The sequence below is a fragment of the Varanus komodoensis genome, unplaced genomic scaffold, assembly GCF_004798865.1.
Source record: "Varanus komodoensis strain SLA01 unplaced genomic scaffold, ASM479886v1 scaffold25, whole genome shotgun sequence".
Classification (NCBI taxonomy): domain Eukaryota; kingdom Metazoa; phylum Chordata; class Lepidosauria; order Squamata; family Varanidae; genus Varanus; species Varanus komodoensis.
In genome coordinates, this window is record NW_025335661.1 from 14,972,829 (window position 1) to 14,999,450 (window position 26,622).

The 26,622-nt window shown below is 38.3% G+C and overlaps 1 protein-coding gene across 1 annotated transcript; it reads right to left on the reverse strand.

Moving 5' to 3' along the window:
* Positions 1-563: 563 nt before the first annotated feature.
* Positions 564-26,605, reverse strand: DHX36 (DEAH-box helicase 36). Its single transcript, XM_044432725.1, has 25 exons — positions 26,328-26,605; positions 24,553-24,671; positions 22,956-23,175; positions 22,067-22,105; positions 20,972-21,142; positions 20,796-20,875; positions 19,316-19,390; positions 18,960-19,126; positions 17,969-18,050; positions 17,644-17,784; positions 17,348-17,450; positions 16,884-16,971; positions 12,637-12,692; positions 12,268-12,332; positions 11,229-11,372; positions 9,429-9,546; positions 8,391-8,489; positions 7,372-7,545; positions 7,019-7,105; positions 5,894-5,977; positions 5,695-5,794; positions 5,518-5,608; positions 4,379-4,499; positions 3,161-3,313; positions 564-1,011 (listed from the first exon to the last, which is right to left on the reverse strand). Exons 1-25 carry the CDS (start codon positions 26,538-26,540, stop codon positions 826-828), a joined length of 2,976 nt encoding a protein of 991 aa, XP_044288660.1. The 5' UTR covers positions 26,541-26,605; the 3' UTR covers positions 564-825.
* Positions 26,606-26,622: the final 17 nt, after the last annotated feature.

Here is a 26,622-nt window from a genome sequence, read left to right on the forward strand (position 1 = left end):
AATTCCTAATAAAAATGGCACTCACATTGACACAGAACTGCAGCTGCTTACTCACATTACAGTTAATGCATACTTGATTCTAGTGAGAGTTTGAACGCTTTATTCTGTTCCAGTGCAATCCAGATCTGTTCTTCATCCCAACTGGATGGTGGTATTTAGTGTTTTTAGACTGAAAGTTGGTGCATCTACAGTCCTAGCTGCTGCTAGATCAGCATATACTGTTTCTTCTAGTGCCTTTAGCTGGACTGACATGCATATGTTTGCTCAAAGTTTATGAACATGGATCCATCTGTTGATTCTCTTTCCTGTCCTGATTTTATTTTAAATAAAAAAAACATAGCAGCCCTTACATCTTTTTTCAAAATGCCACTGGTTCACTTTTACAAACCGTTTTGGTTCCCCATAGTGGGCACTTTGGTTCTAATTGTAACTCACCTAGAATTTTGAAAAGCTGGAAAAGGATCATTCGTTACTAATATTGCTTATTTTTCAAAGTGGTAATTTCACAGACAGCAGCAAAACAGTGTAAACAGCAGAAGGTTAAAAAAAATGGGTTCAGCTCATTTTCAGTTTCATTCAAGCTTTTACCCAACAAAAGTTACAGTCTGTAATAATTAGCATATAGATATAACATAAACAATAACACAGACTATACAGCACCGGCAACTATGTTTACAACTACTTTATACATTGCATGCCATATACACAAAGCCATTATAAACCAACATTAAAAATGGAATTTTAGGATGCTGAAAGATAAACTAGCCAAAACAAAAAACACACCCCTTGTAGAACGGTCATCCCTTCAGCAGCAAAGTAACAGTGTTAACTGTATTGTTCATTCTGGAAACGAGGGGCATAGTTTCTAGCTGTTTCATTCTCCTGTGTTGTGATTAAGTCTATAATGGCTGTCAGCACTGCTGTGTCCCTTGATTTAGTATTGTTCCAGTCTACAGGTTGTGGGTTTTCTATTTTCTCTTGTAGAAGGTCATCTAATTCTTGTTTCAAATCCTGTGAATAAAAGGATGTTGGGTTGGGAAGAAAGGTTCAAGGTACCACTGTAATATTTTTCTGATTCTTAAGATCTATTTCTAGGAAGACCTAGAGTTTCAAATGGCGCAGCCATGGAGATATTATATTCAAATAAACATGGTGGAGCCCGGTTAATTCACCAACTCCTTCCCACTTCAGAAAATATTAGATTTATTTTTGGGAATGTAGCAACCAAACAGGCTGTAATTTGGATGGATGGGGAAGGAGTTGCAGATTTAAAAGCTATAAAATATCTTATTTATTTCAGATACTAACCATCTTACTGTGGTCAAATTCGTACTATCTGCATCTCAATGTTTTTCAAAAATCACTGGTTTATTAGTTCTTGACATTTTTCTTTAGTTTTATTCCTTGTTACAATCCAAAGTTCTGTGTAGAATGGAATTACACATTTGAATATAAACTGACCATTGTATAGTGTAGTTATCAAAATATAGCCAGATATCAGAGTAAAAACCTTTTAAAGATAAATAATCTGAAAGTGTGAACTGAAAGTGTTAACTGCTTTGACTTGAAAATAAAGTATTTTTAAAGCACTGACTTCTTAGAAAATAGTTCCTTTTGATTGGTACCAGAACGGATTTTGCTTCAAAGTGCAATATTACCTTATACAATACTGTTCTTGAATAACTTAAAAGGAATAAAGCTGATTCCTAACACAAGTTAAATTTACTTTGACAGAAAATTTAGGACATAGCTTCCTAAATTTTCAAAAGATGTATTCTTAGCAGGACAAAACGCTGCATTAGAATAGCTTGCTGCAAATAAGCTACATGGTGTAGACTGTTTGCAGGAGAACCCTGAGGTGCACGACAGACCACCAGGCTCACCATAGCTTGTTCTCCACTCACTTTGCCTCAGTTTTCCAACCAGCTCCAGAACATATCCCAGTAGCTTTACCTACTTCAGAAAGGGTATATATTAACTCCCCTGTGTTTCCTGGCACTTATTACTGAGATTCCCTAACTGTTCAGAAAAAAGGGAATATACATAAAATTAACAGCTTCAAAGAAGGAGGGAAATGTACACATGTCTAATTTTGTCAATCTTTTATCTATTTGTTCCTTTTGACAGTGCAACAGACAAGGATGTTGACTAGACAGAACCATACATACTGGAAAAATTGCAGACATATTGTGCAGTTTTCAGATGCTGAAAAATACTGATGCAATGAGCATCACTCAAAGTGATGGAGTTATCACTTGGAGACACTGTCACATTTGGCAGTGAGGGTGAGAGCATGAAGAGTGGCAGGGCATTATGTCACTCTTGCCAGGCAGCTCACTAGTTAGTCCTTGCAACCTGCAATAAAATTGCTCTCCTACATTTTAATCCATGGTAGGGCAAGCAATCCCTAGACCGAACTATGGTGTTATTAGTGCCTTGTTGCTGAAAAATAAGGCACCTGTGGGCAGCAGTCAAAGCTTGTACAACAAGACATCCCTTCATGGCTAGTTATCCATGATGGGTTGTCATCTCATGAGAAACACACACACACACACAACTGTCACGGACGCAATCTGTGATCAGAGGCACGCGGCTGCACAAATGACAAGCAGAAGCTCGGCAATCTCCTCCGCAGATCTGCTTTGCTGCACCTGTCTTTAGTGGAGCAGCATGCCTCTGATCACGGATGCCTTCTCTCCACGAATGGAACTGCGATTGTGGCCATCTCCCTACCGGGGAAGAGGGGCGAGATGGCTGCGATCTTGGTCACCATCCAAAGTGGTGTTCATGACCCAAGTAAAAATTTTTAGTAATTTTTGTTCGTGACCTGATTTGTTTGTGAGCCAAGGCTTTTGGGAGCTGAGGTACCACTGTATATAGAACTAAATACAATATTATCCCTGTTTGCAAGCTTTGTGCACACTGTGCTAAGAGATGTTCTAGATTAATTTTGGACTGATAAACCTCTCCTAGAATCAAATGCCTGAACAAGTCTTGTGCTTGAAAACACCTTTCCTGTTATGCATTAAAAGAAACAGCCTGAGTAGAGTAGATATTGCTTTTTTAAAAGGACTGACTTTATACATTTAAAACTATTTCAAGAATGTGGCCTTGACTTCTTTGGATTCCACTCAGAAAGAAAAATACACAGCACACTTACCTTCACTAGTTGTGCTATTCTTGCTGGAGACTGAAAGACAATCCATTCATCCACGGCAATTGTATCCTGATCTTTGTCCTTCTGAATAGAAATATCTCCACCAAAGAACAAAAGACAGTATGGCGAAACTTCTGTGCAATCATACAGGTATATCTGTAACAAGCATCAAACACAATATAAGCAATATGAATATATTCAACATGGGACAGTAAAATATTGTGAATGGCACAATCAGAATTAGACCTCAAAACTGTTTGATTTTAAATCTGTAGCTGTACTAAGACATCAAAAGAAACCTTCTGTGGTGGGAACATGTCTCGCCTCCACCCATCATCTGGTTTTCTCCACTATGCTGAGAAAAGCTTAGCTTTGGCTTCCATTTTGTTGCATCATCTGAACCAACACAATCTAAATCCTTTTAATCATGGTTTCTTTGAAAAAGAAAATCAATATATTTCAGTTATGCCTTGTTCCAATGGATTCGGTTAATCTAAAGTGGAAGCATAATATCTGATACTCTTAAAACCATGCTGGAGTGATGGAAGCACCTGCAAGCTGGGGATTGAGGACTAATCTTTTGTTAAAATCAGCCATGGTTCAACATCATGTCTGAAAGCAGCCATGTGTACTTTACAATGGGGGTACGCTATAATTTATGTCCCTCCAGCTGTTTTCTTCCAACTCCCATCAGGTAACACAGCCAGTAGTGAAGAATGATAGGAGCTGTAGGCCAAAATATCTGGAGTGCCACTTCAGTGCTGTCTTAATTAAATACTGATATAGCATTGTTTGATATGGGTTTTTGTTGAACCCATGATTAGCCACCTTCTTATAACTGTATAATAAACTTCTCCTTTAGAAATTTCACAGTATTACACATGAACATACGCTTCCAATCAAGGAAAAACAGTGCAGGAGTGGATATAAGCTTAAGCCTAAAACAAGAGATAGCAATAGGCCTGTACAAAGAAAACAAAAGTAGAGTCATGACTTGAGCTGTGCCTCTTATTCCACTCTTCCCCATGTTGCATGATAGTCATAGCTACAAGGAGAAAAGTGGAGTGTGTAACAAACTAAGAAACTCCACTATGAAAAAAGGGGAAAATGGATAGCACTTAAAAGCAGTAACAAAGCATTTAGTGAGTCACAGATATTAACATGTGTCAGGCTGGATTAATGAACCTATCATTACTAGGTGCTAAAGAGGTGTTCACTCACACTGGTGGTCCTCATTTTCAAGTGGTAAACAAGCCAGTTGTAATGGAACTCTGTCTCCTCAACATTCACAGATTTTGGATGAATGCAAACTGTTCCATCTGTTTTAGTGGAAACTTTAACCCTGAAAATACACACAAAGAAGTCCTAAATCAGGTGCAAAATCACTAATATATCAGATCACTAATTTAATATATTAGTTTTTTGAATATGTATGCTAGAATTAGTTTCTTTTAAATGCCTGGCACCTGTTTTCCTTTCCTTTCTTTTTTTTTCCTTTCAAAATACAATGCTACCTTTAGAATATAATAATTGCAAAGGTCATAAACAAGGAATTTGAACATAGATCTTTTCTTATTCAGAGTCACAAAGAAAAACAGAATTAAGGTATTTTTGCTAGATGTCTACTGGAAGCACCTTCACATCTTCAGATGGTTTTCATTTGCAGCCCCAACTGATGACAAAATTATACCAATGTAGCTCAATCCAAAAAGGTCAGCACTTTAATTCGCACCCGGTATGAGACATGATTCTTTTTGAATGACAGTAGAGTCACAGTACTATTTAGAAAGCTGCTTTCTTTAAAGATACTCATAAAGGGAGTTACATTTTGAGGAGTCAAAAGTTCTTAAACCTAAGTCACCACAGAATCCTTCCTCCCTCCTTTAATAATTCCTGGATTAAGATTTTTTTCCCCGCAATTAGTAGTCAAAGATATTTAGAAGATGAAAAAACATGAAGTGCACATTAAGCTTAACAAGAATGGAAATACACTTTTGACTAAGAGAAGCCAATAACATCAGAGAAAGAATTTTCTAGTCAGTTGTGGAACACTTTGCATTATATACATAATAAAAACAAGCATGTATTGTCATGTATTATGTTTTAAACATGGGTTCATACTCTGCATTGTTCACCTCCAGGAAACCAAACTTCCATCTTCAGAAGTCAAATTAAATAACCCCAGAGGGGATGTCTCAGTGTTGTTTATTGTGGTGAGAATGAGCAAGCAGGAACTAGCATGCATGTACCAGCTGGATTTTCAACAGCCCATAGTTTGTAACTAGGGATTGCTGATTACAGGTGAACTGGATATGTGTATGTAACATTTCAACCTGTACAGATTCATGATAAAATCTTACATTTTTCTCTTTTTGCTGAAGTTTGCTCGAATTTTTGCAACCTTGGGATATAAGCCAGCACAAATAACAGCTTTCAGCAACTTTTCATTATCTGGAAGAGAAGACAGCCCAGTGAAACGTAATTCAGAAAGTAAGAACTGAAATCAAAATTAGACACAGCTTTCCTTTAGCCTTTACCTGAGTTAATGTTGGATTTGGGATCTTTGGGGCTTCTACTGCTCACAAACCCAGCTGCAAGGAGATGCTCAGCAAACTGCCCTTTCATGTTACGCAGCATCTAGAAAATGGATTAGCCCACCAATAAGCTCTTACAGATCTGTCCAAGAGCAGTATCTTAAATGCAGACGTTTTCCTGCCAAAGACAAACAACTTTTACCTGCAGAGTATTTGAAGAAAGGAAATAGTCCCAACAGTAATCCTTCTCACACCTGAAGCCACGCCGCTGGGCTTCTTCCCAACCCTGCAAACAGAAAAATGTTTAATATAGGTTCTGTTCAATAAATCAAAGACAAACTATTTTATTTGCACGATAGGGAATACAGTGATTTCTTTCATAAATATAGATAGATAGATAGATAGATAGATAGATAGATAGATAGATAGATAGATATGCGCCAATATATCCAGATCAGAATGATTCAGCAGCAGAGGTAGGACAAAGTTTAAAATCATTTCCTTTTTATATCATGTGCAGAAAAATAGGCTCTAGAATAATAGGTTCTAGAATGCCCTCTAAAAGAAAAGACACTCATGGACTTCTCTGGTGACAAAACCAGACTAAAATCAAAGCCATATATAATCGTTTGGAATGAATTATACTGAAAATGATACAATAAAGACTTGGAAGTGTAAACTGTTCACAGTATATTCAAGCTTAAACTATTCACAGTATAAAAAACCTTGTTCGCGCTAAGGGAGCAATCCAATCCAGATGCCCATAACCTTCTAAACTCAGAGTATTATGGGTATATCCCAGGAGGGACAGGAAGAGTGCAGAGGTGAAGATTGCTTCTGTAGCCTTCCTTCGCCAAAAAAAAATTAGAAATGAGGCCATTGAAATGTGGTGCCTCAAAGTTTGAAGGAAGGAGGCAAAGGACCCACCAAGATATATTTTTTTTTATCAGGGATGAACTGGCTTCCTCTCGTAATGCCCATTCAACTCTTTCTGAGGATTAATTTGTGACCTCAGAGGAGGAGCTGGTGAGGTTCTTTCTGTGGTGTCTGCAAATGGGGGAGGCCGCTCTAAACTCACAGCAAATTTCTTAAGTTTGAAGTTGGAACTCTGAATACCTACTGCTATCTAAATGATGTATGGTGGCCATAAGTTTATGCTGTTAAGTAAAGCAAGTGCAGATTGAACCAATTAGTTTCCTCTAGGAATAATCACTATGCAATACATGTTGATCCCTAACTTGGAGTACTTCTCATGCATGATTTTTGAAAAGGTTAACTATGCTTCAATTGTGAACCAACCACACATTTTTAGCTGGAGCATATCTACCTTGAAAGCATTCACAACTGTGAGGTGGTCACTCTTAGAATTCTTTGATAGTTCTTTTCTTCTTGCATCTGCTACTTTTTCTTTGCCCTTAACAGAAAGAAAAATGTATTTCATTTACTTAGTTAATTTGTATACTGTCCAATAGCCAAGGCTTTCTGGTAGTATTTTCCCTTTCAAAACATCAAATAAGAATAAAATGCTGGAAATACAAATTAAAACTGTCTCTAATTTTCATTAACTGAAGTTGCCTTGGTGCCTTCAAAATCTTGGTCTTCTACCAGTTAATTTTTGAATTTTCAGAAGAAAAATCAACATCTTTATATTTTACTATTTACTTTCTTCAGAAACTTTACCAAGGGAATGAAAAAGGGGTCCTTGAAGCTGAGGCTGGCTGCAATAGTCAGAACAGGATCTAAGCAACAGAACAAAGCTCCAAAGAGAATCATTTTTCCTATGTGTGGCTCCACTGGTAATCGTGCCAAATGGACTCCAAGAGGTGTCAATTCTTCTTGTCTGTCCAATGCATTCTGTTAAAGACAACATAAATATAGGTTAATGGGAACAATGAAGAGCAACTCTGATATTTCCCATGAAACAGAAGGATTAGAATACTGTCATACTAATAATACTTTGATTCTTTAATATACAAATTGTCAATTCAGAATTAAAGCCTTGCATTTGACTTTCTAGATTTGTTTGCACCATATTTTGTCCTAAAAACGCATTTTTCCTACAATGTTTCCATCTTTTTTTCAACTTTTATTTTAAACATGAATTTTACCAAAATAAAAGCATGCAAAAATGCAATTTGCTTACAGAAAAAACAGAACGGGTTAATGGCTATGAACGCACATCCTGAATATGTAGTTTTTATTTGCATGATATATACATGTACACACAGTGCAACTCCCAAATTAGTTTAACAATGAATATAATATTATCATTTAAGTTCCACAAACATATTGCCCTTTGAGGTATTAAGTAACCATGTAAAGAATTTTCTATCCTCTTTGTTCTCATTTCGCAATTTCTCAAATTACTTTTTAGCTGGCAGAAGAAAATCAAAAGCTTGTATACAATTACCAAATAGGAAAACAAGGATATTTACTGGATTTGGTTTACTTGGTTTTCTGAGAAAAATGCACTAATTGGAATAACAAACAGTTTTTCAACTTCAAGATGCCAACTGGTATCATCGTTGCATTCTTTGCCTTAAATTCTGAAAATCTAATACCTTACATAACTAAATGGGTGGCATATAGCAAGCATCCCAAGCATTTGATAGCTGCTTGGTTTTCCCAACTGTGCTGTAATACAACTGAAGAGTCTCAAATCTGAACAAACTTATTAGTAAGTAGGAGAAGCAAATTACCAGCTGCTTGAGATGTTGTATCGACAGCATCACAGCATCACGTGATGGTGGATCCATTAGCTTGCTCAAAAAATTAGCAATTAGTCCAAGTTTCAAGATCTAAAAGAAAATTAAAATCCCACACATATTTATAGTTTAATATTAATTGTTTACAGAATTAATAGAACTAACATGGAAACATTACTCTTTTACACTTCTTTTTAGACTAACCTGAAAGGTTAGTAACAGAAATTTCAATAACATGCCTCTGGAAGGGCCCTTATAATTAACAGATTCCAACATACAAAAGAACAAATATTTAACTTAGTAAAAATTAATTTTATTATAACTACCATTACATTTTACGCCATTTCTCGTTACAAGGTTAGCAAACTTTCTTAGTTGAAAAATCTAAAAGAATCACAAAGATTTGGGGTCATTACACAAAAATACTAAGTGACATCCAGTTCAGTAGACTATGCTTTGCACTTGTCCCAAAAGCTAGGTTTTGCCACTAAAGAAAGTAAAGTAGAAAGTGTGATGGCAGGAGTTAATATACAAGATCTTGTTATAAAAAGCACCAAAACAAGCACACATATATATTTGGACTATTTTCCCAGATTTCAAACTGCAAAACTCATGACATTTCTCAACAGGAACAATCAAATCTCACAAAACTGTTAACGACCAAATGCTTCAAACCTTCCCTAAAAGGCTAAAATGAGGATTGTTGTATGTCCTCATTAAGGTTATTTCACAACATCAGGGCAACTTCACTAAGAACTTTTAGTCCTTGGCACAAATGGCTTCACTTCATGCAACACCAACAGGCCTCATCTTGTAATCCGTACAAGAGCAGGGCTTTACCACTTCTGGTTACAGAGGAGATTATCTTGTCAACTTAGTGTTACACCTGCCACAGATAACACAAGCTTCCCAGTGTGCACACAATCTGGATTAAAATCATTTTGTGAATCCTGAACCATTATGATCAATACCAGGATAGGAAATGTACCTTCTACAGAACCAGACTTTAGTTCAGGCAATAGCATATTTTACCTTGATTTGCAAACATAGTTCTTCCAAGGGAGTTCTCAGGATTTCTGGCAACTGATAATCATCTAGCAGACTGGCACGAAGACCATTGTACAAGTGATAGCAGTGGCCTGGCTGGACTCTGCAAGAAAATAAATAAATACTTCCTATCAAAAATTTTCTTCTCCAGCATGTGTAACACCAGTATAGAAAGCTGCCTTATACAGAGGCAGACCCTTGGTCCATCTGGCTCAGTAGTGTTGACACTGACTGGCAGTGGCTTCCCAAGGTTACATGGAGAATTCTTTCCTAGGCTTACCCGGAGAAATTGGGATTTGAACCAGGAGCCTTCTGTAAGCAAAGTACATAATTTACCACTGCAGTTGCCTGCCTACAAGGATGCCTTAAAAATTCAAGTTATTCATTAGCTTTTCTTTTCTGGCAAATGGAGTATATTTATCTGTAATTTTAAGGAAGTCCAAACACATTTTTACAATCTCCCATAACCACCAAATGAAGCTGATTGGTGGGAGATTTAGAACAAGTAAAAGGAAATAGTTCACACAGTGCATAGTTAAACTCTGAAATTCACCACCACAAGTAGTAGTGATGGGCACCAATTCATATGGCTTTAAAAGAGGATTGGTCAAATGTATGGAGAGGGCCACTAGCCTTGTTAGCTGTATTCTGCCTCCGTGATCAGAGGCAGTATTCCTGCATACACCAGTTGCTGAGGGTATTGGGCAGGCAAAACTCTTTTATCTATCCTGATGGAAGGATGCTATGGGTAGTTGGTTTGCCACCATGTGAATAGACCATTGGTTTGATCCGGCATGGCTGTTCTTATGCTCTTGAAGAACTAGAATAGCTAGAAAGGGGCAATGAGAAGTTTAAATCCTTATCCCCCAGAGCAGCAATTATAGAGATGCAATTATTTACAGCCTTCCTCAACAAGGTGCCCTCCAGATGTGTTGGACTACATCACTGTAGCAGCAGGTCATGTCTCACCAATCTCACACAGGATAAGTCAAACAATTTTGAGCATTCTCACAGCTTTATGCATCCTTCAAGTGGTTAAGGCCACCCATGTATTAGATTAGATTCAACAGACTAATTTGTCTTCATTCACAAATACACCTGAACATCAAAAGGTCAAGGCAAGTTCATTTCCCAGGGACTGACTGAACAAAGAAAAAGAAATTCTTAACTAAATTGTATAGGAAGATATGAAATAGTACAAAAGAGGGTGCAAGTATTTTTCAGGCACTGATACCTTGCAGTGAAACAAATATTCACAGGATATTGATGCTGAGCTTTTTCAGTGGATGTCTTTAGTACAGGATAACAGCCAGAATAAAACATAAACGTAACATAAAAATGATACTGGAAAATCCACAGGCTTGACTTCTTCACACAATACTTGCAGCACCATCAACTCAATGTAAAGTATGTGCACAGTGAATACAACCACTGATCACACTGCCTCTGCAAACAGGGATGGTGTAGAAAAAAGGAAACATATAGGAAGCTGCATCTGATAAAGCAGGTTCTGATAAAAATCATTCAGGTCCCAGCCTAGACACTGGCCATTAAATGCATTAGACACTGCTTCCATCCACAAAAAAGATGCCTAGTAAAATGAAGTGACTCCTAGCAGTTCCCAGCCAGAAAATAAAGTGACTAATGGAAATGTTTCAGAATCAAGAAAGTCACCACAGTGAGGTAAGCAGTTAAATATCTTTAAAGTTAGAAAATGTTCAGTATCATCACAGGCAAAGTTTTCCTGCTTCTGACAATTTTGTAATGATGACCATCACAACTTACCTTCCTGCCCTTCCTTTTCTTTGCTTGCTGTTTGCTTTGCTAACCCACTCTGCAGCCATTGTGCTAATGTTGTTCTGTGTATCAAAGTGAGTTTCCTTTATCTTTCCTCCATCTATAACATATACAACATCATCTATGGTTATGCTGCAGAATAAGAAAGCAGAGAGAAATGGTTAATTTTCCTCTATCAAATGACACACTGTTTGCATGAAGAAATGTATAAGACAATTCCCCCCTCACAAATTGTTCTTCTCTATTAAGTGGTCATACAATCAGTCACCTCGAACAGTAATTATTAGTTGCTACAGCTCTTCTTAAAAAGCACTTGACAGCAGTAATCTGACAAAATCACTAAGGTTAACCCATTCAAGCTGTAGCACTAAACACCTACTAAACATGCAAGAAGTTAGGATTGTCAGAAGACAAACTGTCATACAGAAAATATGCAATGTTCAGCATGCTTTTTTTGGAAGCAAGTTGTATTTTAAATTAGTGAAATTTATAAATTAGGATACAGAGAAGCATTTCTGTGGATGAATAAGTAAAATTTATCAAATGAAACATTTTAGTTCAAGAAGGCAAATCCAGGCAGTTTTTCTGTACTAATCTCTCTATCACACTATAGAGATTAAGGAAGGAAGAGTCTGAAGCGGATCAGCAAAGGAAATACGTGATTCCTGACATGGCATGGACTGACTGTCTTTTATCTGCTAGCTTCATATATGCCCTCTGAGAGTTAAAAGAGGAAAGAACTTTTTTACACAGGTGCTGACTTCCAAAATGGAGTATAAATGACTCCATTTATACTAGGAATTGCAGTCCAATTTCTAAATGATGAAATGTGTACTTTCTCTTTACATGCTCATTCTATATTAAATTTTCAAATAAAATTATCTGATTAAGCAATCACAGAAAGCATCACACACATCTGCTTCTTTTATTATTCATTCCACTGTGCAAAGAAATCAAACTAGTGAAATGTTTAAAATACTCTATTTTTGATGAGTAAAGTACTGTTGAAAACAGTACAAATATTTACCTCGTCTCAGCTATGTTAGTAGCAATGACAATTTTGCGAACTCCAGGAGGGGTCTTTTTAAACACCTAAAGAAAAAATATAGGGAAAAAGTTTGAGAGAAAATCATTTTAGGAATCCATTTCTCCTTCTAGAGTGAATATTGTCTGGCTATACGCTTAGTCTTTTCAGCCATAAAGATGTTTCTTTTCATGTTGCTTAAAAACCTGATTTAGTGGAGTATAAAGTAACTATAAGCAGTCCTATGAAAGTGTAGTTTTAAGCACTCATTGTACTTTAGCTCAAATAATGAATACAGATACGCTATATCAAATGAATGTTACTGTAGGCAAGATATTGTTAAAAATGATAATGATCAATTATAGTACTTACTTGGGTCTGGTTAACAGTAGGCATCAACGAATGCAGTGGTATGATAATGAACTTATCTGAAAATTAAAATTGCCATTATGGTACTTCATGTAAAATTCGGTTGGAAAGCAGAACTGAAAAAACTAGAGTGCTAAAGAACAAAAAGGAGGTACAACTGTATGAATAGTTCTTAATCAAAAGATATTTTTATAATTGGTTAAAAACACAATTCATGCACTATTTTTAGAAGAGCCAGATAATTTATGTTCTTTTGGTAAAATGAAAAAATTAGTTAACCCTGTACATTTATTCTTTAACAATCCCTTACAGCATTAAAACAGAAAAGAGTTTTGAACTCCATACTTTGTCTGGTATAATTTAAATAAACACTTTTAACAATTTTACATTTTAGAAACATAGAAGCATAGAAACAGAGAGTGTCAGAAGGAGCCTCCCGGGCCATCTAGTCTGACCCCGGGCTCCAGCCGGCTCCACTTACGACATGCCCACCATGTGCATGTCCAGCCTATCTTTGAACACCTTCACTGATGGGGCCTCAATGACCTCTCGTAGAAGCCCATTCCACACCCTCGGGGTCCTTTACTGTCAGGAAGTGCTTCCTGGCATCTAAACGGAACCTTTTAGTTTCTATATTAATCTTTATATTAGATGCATCTGTGTCAAGACTTTCTCTCCAAGATTAAGACTGCCATATTTTAATAAATAAGAGCAGATTTGAAAGGGGGGGGGGGTGGTAAACATGGAGAAAACAGAAAAAGTGCCTAGCAACTAGCAAGGAAAATTCTGATCTGCTAATGTTAATAGCTACCATTGGCTATTGGCCAACACTGGCAGTGTCTCATGGTCACCAAATCTGCAGCTCCCAAGTAGCTCACAAACATAGGCTAGTTGTGATTCCTTCAACAGGGCAAATACAGAGGTTAACATGCTTAAGGCATTTGCTCTATACTGACTTATGTTTGTGCAATGCCAGTATGCATAAAGCAACAATCACAACAGTGTAGCGCAATCCAAACCAAACAGAAGCACAGAGCAGTTCTATGTTATCTATCCTAGATGCACACAATCTGCCAAACATAGAAGGCTAAATGCATCCAGTGCAAGACACAAGAGGTAAGGGTGGCAATTTCCAACATCCCATATTTTGTTGTCCTGTATTTCATGAAGCTCCATGGAGTGGAAGCAAACGGGCTAGGTCACCGTTTGGAAATGGTGTCAGCCCAAGCATCCTCCCTTGCCTTCCTGCCCCCTAACATGCCCTCTAGCCTTCCAAGGCTTGGGAGAACACAGACAATATCAAGAAGCCATAGCCCTGAAAACACAAGTGCTTGTTTAATATATGCTTACTCAGTGTTTCAGAGTTCAAGTCTCCTACTTCAGGCATTGCCTGTATAATCTATATCCACTTAAACAGTTGACCATGTACCTTCTTGCTGCCATATATATAGTGCAAGCAGGCACTGAAGAAGACATGCTTTTCAAAACACTGAAAAAGCACACACTAAACTTTTTTGACTCTGTGAAGTTTTTTCATGTCTTTACATAAAGCCATGTACAGTTGATAACTGCTTTTCAATAGTTCAATGGGAGTTACTAACTCTCAGGTATATGAATGCAGCCTTGATGTTACACTGAGTGATCTACCAATAACTGGACCTGTCATTGAAGATGCTATCACCTGTTGCATTTGCTTGCACTGGGTATTGGAACCCAAGTTCAACACCCCATTTTTAAATAAGACAGTTGGTATAAGGTTCTGGCAGCCACCAAAAGGATCAACGAAGGGTGCACAACAATGGCAAGAGGGAGAGAAGGAAGTCCAGCATATCAACTGGATGTAAATTACTATAGGACAGTGGCCAGCATCCCCTTCCAGGCCAAGATGCTTGAACAGGTGGTGGCTGAACAGCTCCAGGAAGTGTTGAATGAAATGGATTATCTAGTTCCATTTCAACCTGGCTTCAGGCCTGGTTTTGGAATGGAAACTGCCTTGGTTATCCAATGGAATGACCTTTGCTAGGACAAAAACAGGGGAAGTACAGGGGGAGTACAACCCTGTTGATTCTCCTGCATCTCTCAGAAGCATTCAGTGTGGTGTAGTGGTTAAGAGCATGCGACTGGGACTCAGGAGATCTGGGTTCGAGTCCCCGCTCAGTCATGGAGCCAACTGGGTGACTTTGGGCCAGTCACAGACTCTCAGCCCAACCTACCTCACAGGGTTGTTGTTGTGGGGATAAGATGGAGGAGGAGAAATGATGTAAGCTGCCTTGAGCCCTTTGTAGGAAAAAGGCAGGCTATAAATTGAAAAATAAATAAAAAAAATAAAAAAAAATCAGTATCATCCAATTATAATGGTATCCTTCCAGACTGGCTAGCTGGTCTAGGAGTAGGAGCCACTGCACTGCAGTGGTTCTGCTCCTGCTTGAGTAAATGAAGAAGGTGCTGGGGGATTATTGGGCTGTGCCATAGCAGTACTGCAAGGTTCTATTTTATCCCCTAAGCGATTTAACATCTTTAAACATTTAACATCTACATGAAACCACTGGAGGAGCTTATCCAGAGGTATGGGCTGAGATACTGCCAACATGCAGGTAACACTCAATTCTACCTCTCTTTTTCATCAAAACAAGGTGAGATAGTAGCTGTTCTGAGCATCATAATGGATTGAGATGAGGGCCAACAAGTAGAGACTCATCCAGGAAAGATGGAGGTGCTGTTAAGGGATGACTGATTTGTCCAGTCTGGTGCTTATTCAACTTGTTCTAGATGAGGTTGCACTTCCCCTAAAGGGCAAGGTTCACAGATTGGGAGTGCTCCTGGATCCAGAGTTATCACTTGAGGCACAACTAGCCTCACTGGCACAAAGCATCTTTCTGCAGCTTAGGATACACTTATCCATGCTCTGGCAGCTCTTGCTTGGATGACTGCAATACGCTGTACACGGGACTGCCTTTGCAAACAGTCAGGAAACATCAGTTGATCCAAAGCAGGGCAGGAAAACTGTCCTGACAACATGACAACATATTACAAGAATGACAACCTATTATACCATTCCTCTTCCAGCTGCACTGGATACCAGCTGAACTACAGGGCCAACTTAAAGTGCTAGTTTTAACATTCAAAGACCTAAACGGCTTAGGGCCAGGTTATTTGATGGCTGCCTTCTATATGTACCTACTCTGACCCTCAGGGGGCCTTCTCTGAGACCTCCTTCCAAAGGAAGTGAAGTGTGTAGCTAACTACCAGGAAGAGGGCCTTTTCCATTCTAACACCCCTGTGAAGAAAGTTCCTCAAAGACATGCACCTGGCACCTGCTTTTTATTCTTTTTGGCACCTGGTGTAAACCTTTTTATTGCCTCAGCATTTTAACATTTTAACTGTATTTTTAATTGCATTTTATTCTGTACCACTGCTAGACTTCTACTGCAACTGCTATGGTCTGTTTCGAGGGGGAGAGAGTTTAATTTTTGATAATTACCCAGAGAGTCTTGGCTATTGGATAAATAATAAACTACAAAGTCCGGTAGGCTTCTATGGGTACAGAGAACCTGACTCTCCAAGATTACAAGGGTAGCTTGACAGTATAGGTTTTGGCTTACTCCAATTTAAGATGCTTAACGTAAATATATATGCCCGCCCGTCCATAAATATAACATCCATATATGCCCGCCCGCCCCTTGAGATCAGCGGGAGAGGCCCATCTCCGGGAACCCTCCGTGAAGGATATTAGGAGGGTAAGTACTTGGAGGAGGGCTTTCTCTGCCCAATCTATGGAATGCGCTCCCCAGAGAGGCCCGCCTGGTGCCGTCGTTATTGTTTTTTGGCACCAGGCGAAGATCTTTTTATTCAAATGTTATTTTAATGGTTAATATTATTTATTTATTTTATTTTTGGGGCCAGGTTGACTCAAATTATATTATATTGTTTTATACTGTGTTTATTTATTTATTATTGTGAGCCGCCCCGAGGCTTTGGCGAATGGGGCGGCATAGAAGCCTTCTAAATAAATACATAAATAAATAAATAAGCAAGCAAGCAAGCAAGCTTCCATTTGAAATTGGGTACTAAATTCTTACAGTTAGGTCCTATAGACTTAAAATGAAACATAGCACAATGTTATACTAGCAAAATGTCACAATCCATGATACTGCGTTGATACTGGAAGCAGAAGGTGTCTGGAAGGTTTAGACAAGAGGTTCTAAAGAAAAACCATACTCTACAATATGCTGTTTCTTTTAAACTGTTACCTGACTTGAACATAACTTGAGACATCAGAAGGTCATGAAGAGAGCTAATGTTGTCCCATCCAGGGAGAAATACCAGTATTGCACCTTCCTGCATTAACATAGACAGAGACACTTCAAAACATGAGTGCATTTTTAAACCAAATTATATACAATAGATGCATAAGCCACTCTGTGCTTTAACCATGGTTTGATGAAACAGCCAGAATCTCAAGTGTAGGCCATTTAAGAAATCTCAAGACACTTTGCTGCCTGTGCCACCTACTCGGTAAATTAGCACAGCATTCCAGTTACACCACAGAGGAAGTTCAAGAATGGATTCTAATGTCAACCTCTCTACTGACAATAAAAAATAGTAAAACTGTTATATAAAGTTAAAATATACAGCTGATGAGGAGAATGTGTAGATGCTACTAAAAACCTGAAAGTGCATCCTCTGAAGATATACTGGCCAGGATGAAACTCACCTCTTCTTCAAGAACAATATATCTGATTAGTGCAGCAATCAAATCAAGGTCGATTTTATCATCATCCATCATTTCCAATGCATCAATTGTACTTTCTGAATACCTAAAAAGCATGCATATATTAAAAATTAACTACAGCAAAGCACAATACTTAGGTTTAGTGCAAGTATACAGCTACTATGTTTTCAAAGAAAAAAGGCTGACTGATAAAATAATGGCATTGCTTTATAGTAAATGTTAGGATTACAACCTTAGACTTACAGGTAATGAAAATGTGAAAATTGCTTTAATCCTACCGTCCTTTTAGCTGCTTTAAATAATCTGGCCATTGGTCCTGATAAATTTCTTCCTTTTCTTCCTTTTCTGGCCTGCTTATACGCCCCTGCATAAACCTCTTCTTCCAGTGGGATCGCCGATCTGTATTTTCTGGAGTGTATCTTCCAAAACAATACAATATATAAAATGTTCCAGTTATAATATGCTCAAAGTGAAATAAGAGTTTTAAAGTATTTCAATATTTATATCTTCATATGGGAAGATGGTATGAATCACCATGTATTCAAATTATAAATGTTATTGCCATATTGCAACATGGAATTAGAGGACTGTCTTCAAACTAACCGTAGCTTCTCAATTACATCTTCTAAAAGGTACTCTTTGACAGGATAGGTGAAGCCAGGAATATGGATCATAGGACAATTATCTATCATGAAAATGAGAAGACAGGTATCAAAACACTTGCATTTTAAAAGAATACTGTGTGTCTCAAACACAGTAACAAGACAGAAGCCTAATATACCAAAAAACAAAAACAAAAAAAACCCCTCCTCATACAGAATAAAGGACCCCTCTGCAGGCCAGTTTTTGTTTTCAACTAATACTACAAAACTTGTTTACAACAAAATTTACATGTTAAAATAGATACACATGCAGACTGTGTTGCTTTCAAGGAAAGCACACATAAGACTACGATAAGAAAATAACATCCTTCTGCACAGATGTAAACTTCCCAAGGTTTATTGGGAATAAGTTAACTTCCCTGAGAATAGAAGGTTCACTAATTAAAGACTAGATCACACTAGCAATCATCCCTGTGAGAACTGTGGGAGTATGCATTCATGTAGCTGCTGTCAGGATGAACCATCATTCCTACCCAAAGCCTATGGCTGTAGCGGTCTGAAAAGTGCTGCTACAAATCACAGAAAGCACAACAGCAGTATATATTGCTCTAGTTTGCTGGTGCTGATTCATGCAATGGTACTTTGGCATGAAGAGAACTAAGTGGCTCAACATACGCCCAAAGTCTTTACAGGGGAACTAAGATACTGATAGCTTTAGCTGCATAGAAAAATGGCCACTGCACCCAAAACACAATACTGTAGGAACTGGATTCTGGCCCATGAAATTTTTATGGCAAAATATTAGACTTTAAGGGGCCACTAACTAATTTTTGTACAGAAAAAATAACTTGTACATGAATATGCTAAGTATATTAGCATTTGACCTTCTCTGCTTGGAGCCAACTATGTTCTATTTATTTTAGCATTTTACTGTAAAGCTTATAACATCAGGTACATAAGGGTTTGATTTATAAAACTATGATTTGACATACCAAAATATTCTGAAAACTTCTCAGCATTCAGTGTAGCACTCATAAGTATGACTTTCAGATCTAGTCGTATACTTAGCAGATCTTTGATGATTGTCATTAAAACATCTGACTGAAGATTTCTTTCATGGATTTCATCAAGAATTATATGACTAACACTAGACAATTGCCTGCAATGAAGGAATATACAACTGGTAACTTCCATGTTGATCAGAAGCTGAAGATCAATAAACAGATGTGAACTAAATGAGAATGACTGGACATAGAAAATACAACCATTAGCAGGAGCAACTGATTCACTAAATAAATCCTCACAGAAACACATTTATCACTTTCTCTTGAAACACGAAGATGCATACTTGTCTGACTGGAGCCACTGAAGGACAATTCCTGTTGTGCAGTACAAAATTGAACCTTGTCTCCTTGGCAACCGGCTGAAAGAGATCCATTAACAATACTTCAGTTCCTCTTTTTGTTGCATTTGAAAAGCCATACTTTTAAGAACCATAATCACAGTGAATATATCTTCAGCAACAGCATGCATATATTAAGATTCAAGCCAACATGTGGTTGTGCAAAGTGAAGACAACTGCAATTCTATCAACATACCTACCTGTAGCGAACCATGGATAGTCAGGGTAGCTTGTCTTTGAAAATAAGCCACTCTACAGAAACTATACTGTGTTTACATGACACAAACAACTATAGGCTAATCACCCACAGAGGGCTGTCATGCTGTATGAACCAGGTTACAGAGTGCCTGTATTTCCTAGCACAGCAATGCTATCATGATGGCTGTGGTATCATAACTAAACAGTTTGTACCCTGTGCAAGCTTTAAATATGGTGAGCGACTAGGAAGCAAGGTGTTCTGTATTCCCTCTAGTCTCAAACAAGGTAAATACATTGCTCTGATTTAATTTCCCTTGTTCTCCTGATATTCCTCCTGATCTCTCCATTCCACTCCTCATGAGGCTCACCCTGTGTCATTGCAAATCCAAGTTCCTTGCTGTGTATAGCCTCCCAATCCCTATCTTATCTTCTAGCAGTTTCCCTGATCTTTAGTTGGCAAATCATAATTTTCCATTTCTATCTCTTTCTCTAACATTGCACGTATGCCTGTCTAGCACTAAAAGACTGAAACACTAGCTGAATCTCCTGCTGCTGTATCAAACATTTAATAGCATTAAAAGGTTGTGATTTGTTTGCAATCTTTAAGTGTCAATTTCTCTATCTGAATGTTTTGACCAGTACATGGTCTGCAGCATTCCTACCACATCTCTGTAAAAGATCCTTTTATTTCCAGCTTCATCAGAAATGTGTGTATGTATAAAGAATATGAGGATGAATGGTAAGAGTGTCTTAACCCACAAGCATTTCTGATGAACAGTTCACAGGTTACTAGTTTCTTCCTGACAGTGTACAACCAAAAGGTATATTGCTGCACCACCACCATGCACTGCCAGCACAAGAGAACTGAACAGCCTAGCTGCCTCAACATGAGCACCATGTCCAAAACACAATTACCAGCAAATGGGGTAAAATAGTGTACTCCATTACAAAGTATCAGTGGAGCCACTGAAAACTTTTAAGCTACTTGTTCTTGGGCAACTCTGCCCTACTTTTCCCAAGTTAGCATAAGCTGTAGCATAAGTCACTGCCAAGTACAAGGGCAAACAAGATTCAATCTAGCCTCCCAAACATACATTTTAAAACATTAACATTTTTATGCCACTTTCCAGGCTTTTCTCAAAACAAGCATTTCCACTCTTGACTAGGAAATGTTTCAGACATGTTCTGCAATCTTTGAAAGTTTCCTTGATTATAAAGTTACTAATACCTTTCAAGACGAATTTGATATCCAGTGCTCTTTCCATTACCACAAACTTCAGCCCTTTCTGCTGCAACTCTCTCTGCTACCTTAACATTGAAGAAATTAGTACCTTGTTAAAATCTTTATATTTGTTTTTGAGCACAGCTACTAATTCACTTTAAATTGATTTAAGTGACACTTACAGATATAGCACTGATCCTCCTAGGCTGAGTACATACAATTCTGCAGGAAGAACCCTTCCCTCTTTCAATATAGTCATCCAAAATAAACTGAGTAACTTGGGTTGTTTTTCCGCAACCAGTCTCACCACTTATAACAGTTACACGACTTCTGTTTATGAGATTTACAAGCTCCTATTTCAAAAAGAAAAACATACACAATAACAGCTTTGGTGTGCAGCTATACTTTCATGCACACATTCCTCTATGAATGTTCAAAGTGCATTTAAAAACAAATTTAAATTAAGAAAGCAGTCTAATATTTCAAATATTGTTTATAATTTATCATGTTACCCAATGTTGTCAGCTATATAGAAGCAAACAGATATTTGCACATTTTGACTCCCACTGGAGTTCTATGCCTAGGAATGTCCATGTATATCTAGATTCCTCCTTCCATCACCAGGAAACACACACACTGGTTCTTAAGTCCTCTCATCCCCTCTATAGGTCCATAACAAAGGAGTACAGTCCTGCCTATTTTCCCTCCCACTGGAAACATTAGAAAGGGAGGAAATAAAAAGAACAAAAGGTAAGAAAACAGAAAATGTGAAGGAAAGGAACAATGTCCTCCATCTTTAGACCTGACTGTTATGGGCCCATCAGATTCTGCTGCAGATTCTCCCCATCCAACCTTATACCACTGCTTTGTATATTCAGGCTAGCATCAAGACACACATAGCCACTTTCACATCCATTACCAACACCTATCTAACTTGTTCATTAGGAGAGAATTGCAATCTTCTTGCTAAGGTAAAATTGCCATCTAAAGAAAATAATACTTTAAATGTAGGTTTAGGACCAGCTGAGGAGGAAGACCAGGGGACAACTCTTATATGAAGAACTGAACCACTTTAATCCAATGTCATACCACCAAGCTCTCATTCCTACATAGAAATTATCCTCTATCATATAACTTAATGCTTTATTTCTTACAGTTCCCATCCTGATCACCCCAAATCTTAGTGTCCATCTAGGTTAGAAGTTCTTATTAAGCCTACAAATTCCAATTGTCTTCAATAACAAAAGAAAGTACATCATTTCCAGCAGCCTATTTACCTTCCTCATTCCGTAAGAAGGCAGTTTCTCACGAAATCTCTGCAAAAGACAAACAGGTGTGAAGCTACAGTATTTTGTAAAATGTATAATTTAATTTATTAATTAATTTATATATTTAAAACTTTTGTACCCCGTTCTATCAGGAGAAGTTCAACAGCAAAGGTACAGAATAATATCTGATAAAGACCCAAGTAAAATAAAATTAAGTCTTAAAATAACGGGAAAATAAAAAGGGCTTGGCTTGGGGACAAAAAGAATGAAGTATTGGTGCCAGGCACTAGGCACAGGTGCATTAGTACGTTTAATGCAATTGTAACATATAGTTTACTGGGAAAGGATCTAGCACTGAATAAGCCTTTGGCTATTTTTCTCTCCAAGCAAACACTATACACAGAGGCAAGCTTTTAATATGTTGCTGTGCCTCTCATTGTACTGCACTAAGGGAAAAAAGGCAGGCAAAGAATATTTCTTTCCCACACTATAAGTGTGTGGCAACCACATAGTTCTTACCAGTGAGCAGAGAAGACTGGGCTGTCTGCCATAATACTTAGCTTAATGTAAGTCACAATTTATTGCATTGTATTCAGTTATTTTACCAGTATGTAACACTGGTATATAAATGTGGAATAAAACTCAGTTCTGATTTGTTTTTTAAAATATAAGTCTAACCAAACACACATCTTTTAAGAGGTATATACAATGAACATCCATGAAAAATGTGAACAGTTAAATTCTCTTACAGCGCAATCTTATACATGTATATTCAGAAGTCCCACTAGCACAAAAGCAGCCTCAAATATAACTGCCTTAAGAAACAGGTCTTTAATTCAAAGGATGGATTTGGGTGCCTTATAAAAGCTGCATTCTTCACTTCAGAAGCTCTCAGTACCTGCATATCAATGTATCTGGAATCAGATTTTTTCCTTTTCAATTCTTCTTTAAGCTGTTCATCTAAATCAGTATCTGGCTTACTTTCTTGTAAGAGATACTCTAAATCTTTATCTTGGAATGTTTTTTCCAGGATTGGTTTAGTTCTTTCTGGAGTCTTTTCCATAACAGGCTTCTCCACAACAACAGGCTTTGATTTTGCAGGAGCCTCTTTTGTATACCTGGGACAGATACAGTCATAAGTTTTCCAATGAAAAAAACCCCACTATTAACTACATTTGATATTTATAGATCTGATGCACAATGCCAGGTCTATCTATGACTAAGAAGCTACTAAAGTCAGTGGGTTCTGAAAGCAACTAAGATGACAATTGCTGTTTCTTCCCTCCTATACCATGCCATAGCAGCCTAGGAACAATGTTTTATCCTGTTACGGTTCTAAGTAAAAGTGAACAGAACATCACGACTGATAAATTCTCAGTTCTGCAGATCTCTTTTTTTCAATGGACTCTTGTCTCTGGTAAATTTAAAAAGAGAAATACAAGCACTAATTCAGTCACCAGAGAATTCTTAAATACTGTAATAACAGCACAAGCAGAAAGGCAGGGCAGGTTCAGTTTGGTGCTAAGCTGCTCACCTGGGGAAAACTGTTACTAATTCAGGATGAACTATCAATAATACATCTGGATTTCAGCTTGCACAGGTGCATACATGGCTAGCCATTACTTTTAGCCATTAACATCCTATTTCAAACAGCTTTATGATATAAGCTTTGGAAAAATACTATCAAAGCTGCCACCACATTCACTCACTCTTGTTCCTGAAATAATCAGCCTCAATAAATTTGACTAATCAGTTAAGCCAATATGATTTCCAGTGGCAAATATTTCCAACTTAGGTTGTGCTACTCTATAAGATTAGCAAACAGCGAATGGTACAGTGTGCAAATTACTGTCTAAAGTGAGAAAACAAAACAAATTGCACAGCATAATTACATAAAGCAAATTAAACTTCCCTTTATTTAGTTTATTATGAAACCCGTATTTGTTAGAGAGCAATCCAGAATGGGTACCTCTCTGAACTGAGGAGGACTGCAAGCATGCTAGGCAGAGTGGGAGATATACAGAAGCTATATTTCCCTGTACTTCTACTACTTCTGCAAAGCAGTTAGAAGGATTTATTTTGCCCATCTCATGGCAGTACTTTGGAGGGTGAAGGAAGCAGACTGAGGTGCCATCAGTCATATTCTGGCAGCACTGGTCTTCTCCCAGAATCACCCCAAATTCCTTCTCTGAGGTCACTTTTCTGACCATGAAGCAGCAGTTGAGAAAGCTTTTTCTGCACCAGCTACAAACAGTGAAGGGAAATCCATGGATGTCCAGGTTCATGGTCAGATCTCATTTTCCAACCTCAAAACTGGAGAGTCAAGAAAATCCTGTTTCCCCCTCAATGCTGTCTTCAGGCCATAAGATTGCTATATTACTATACTAAGAATAAGTTGAACTGAGATAATAATGTTGTAAGCCGCCCCGAGGCTTCAGCGAACGGGCGGCATGAAATGTTTTAATAAATAAATAAGGTTCTAATAGTCTTATTACCCTTCTTCATCAGACCACCAAGACATGGCTTCTTGTTCTTTCTCATTTTTGTTCTGGACAGTGTTCAGCAACTGTACAATCTGTTCTTCCCTGCGCTCATCCATGCGCACTACAGCTCTCTATGTGCAAAAAGAAAAAGAAGAAAATTACATTTGAACTCCACATTTAGAAGTGAAAGATACATCTTAATCCCAAGCAGCAAGTGTTTTCATGACAAAACTGTGAAAAAGGCTTCAATTAAAGTTTGAAGTTGTGAAACTGAATTCCTTTAATGTAATTGACTGAAGTCTTCTCATATTCCATCCAAACAATAACAGAACATATACAGATAGAGATTGTAAGAGTGGGCCCTTCAGAACACTGCAGATTCGGCAGAAGGCTATATTTGTGAGTGGGATGCCAAGCCATGCTATCCTTCGCCAACATGACAACCGCCAGAAATTTTGGAATTCAGTTCCCATCAGCTCCAGTTAACATGGCTAATGGTAAAGTATTATGGGAGGTACAGTCCCAAACAACTGGAGGGTACAAGGTCAGGGAAGGTTGTCCTATACATTCAATTAAAATGCTGATGAATATAGTGGCTGCAGGATTAGAAAAAGACTAAAACTGCAGAATCATAGAATGGCAGAGCTGGAAGGGGCCAGAGGGCCATCAGGACTCAAAGTTAAACCATGCCTCTTAGATGGCTGTCCAAGCCATCTTGAATACCTTTAGTGGACTTTAGAGACCCCACAACCTTCCTAGATAATTGGTTCTATTGTCATACTGCTCTAACAGTCAGGAAGTACTTCCTGATATTCAGACAGAACATGGCTTCCTGTAAATTGACCTTATTATTCCATATCCTGCCCTCTAAGATGATCAAGAAGAGACCCTAGCTTCCTCCTTTGTGACAACCTTTCAAGTACTTGAAAAGTGCTAGCATATATCCCCACAGTCTCTTCTCAAGGCTAACCTTGCCAATATTTTGAACTGTTTTTGTTTTCTTACTTTATTCCCTGGATTATCTTAGCCCCTGCATCATGATAGTATTTTATGAGTGGAGCCAGCTGGAGCCAAGTGTCAGACTAGATGGCCAGGAGGTCCCTTCTGACTCGCTATGTTTCTATATTGTCTTTGCAGGTTTATCAGTTTTATACTATTGATTTTATTGTGATTTTACTTGTATTTTTATCATTATTATTGCAAAATGCCTTTTTGAATTGATTTTATGAGAACTGCAATAACAAACAGTTTTTATAGGCATCAGTGGTAATGTAACTATCATAAAATGTAAAGAGTTGTTCTGAAGATAAAATGAGAGGGGGGAAGAATTAACTAGACAATGTACATGTCAAATAAACACAGCAGAGATGCAGTGTTATTAGTTATATTTAGATCCCGCCCTTTTCCTACAAGGAATCCAAGGCAGCTTACATAGTCTTCATCCTCTCCATTTTATCATTACAACAATCCTATGAGATAAGTTTGACTGTGAGTCCGTTTCTGGCCCAAAGTCACCCAGTGAGCGTCACAGTCAAGTGGGGACGGGAACCCAGGTTTCCTAAGTCTCAGACCAAAACTCTTTTAACTACACAAGAATACCGGCCGAAGGTACATTCATCAGAGAGCCAGGAGCAGCTGCGGGTGCTTGTCAAGTGTCGGAGACAAGCCACAGGATGCTCGGCAAGGCTCATTTGTGCACGGTTGGGGTGGGGGGAGGACCAAGGATGGTGGTCTGAGAACCCAGTTAAGGGGCAGGGAATGAGAGGCGATGCTCTCCCCTCACCCACCTGCTGCCTCTCGGTCTCTTTGCTCTTTTCGCCTTGCCTCCGCGCGTACCACAGTCCAATTTCACGGCCCTTCAGGTGAGGGGGCGGTCGGCCGCGACCGCCGCCTCTGCCACCTCCACGACAGGACGAGGCGGAGGAGGAGGACGACGACGACGACTGGGAAGTCCGGGACCCAGCCCCACGACTCCAGTCCCGGCGGTGCTCGTAGCTCATCCTAGCGCTGTCTCCAAAAGCTGAGAGATGGAGAAACTCCCGTGCCGGCGGAATCGAAGAGCGCCGGAAGCGGAACCAACAA

Excerpts from the sequence above, each read along its gene's own strand:
- DHX36 (XM_044432725.1), bottom strand. The coding sequence starts at position 26,540 with ATGAGCTACGAGCACCGCCGGGACTGGAGTCGTGGGGCTGGGTCCCGG. Across the intron at positions 21,143-22,066 it reads CTTCTTACGGAATGAGGAAG|GAGCTTGTAAATCTCATAAA; the intron begins GTAAATAGGCTG and ends TTTTTGAAATAG. Across the intron at positions 16,972-17,347 it reads ATATTGTTCTTGAAGAAGAG|GAAGGTGCAATACTGGTATT; the intron begins GTGAGTTTCATC and ends ATGTTAATGCAG.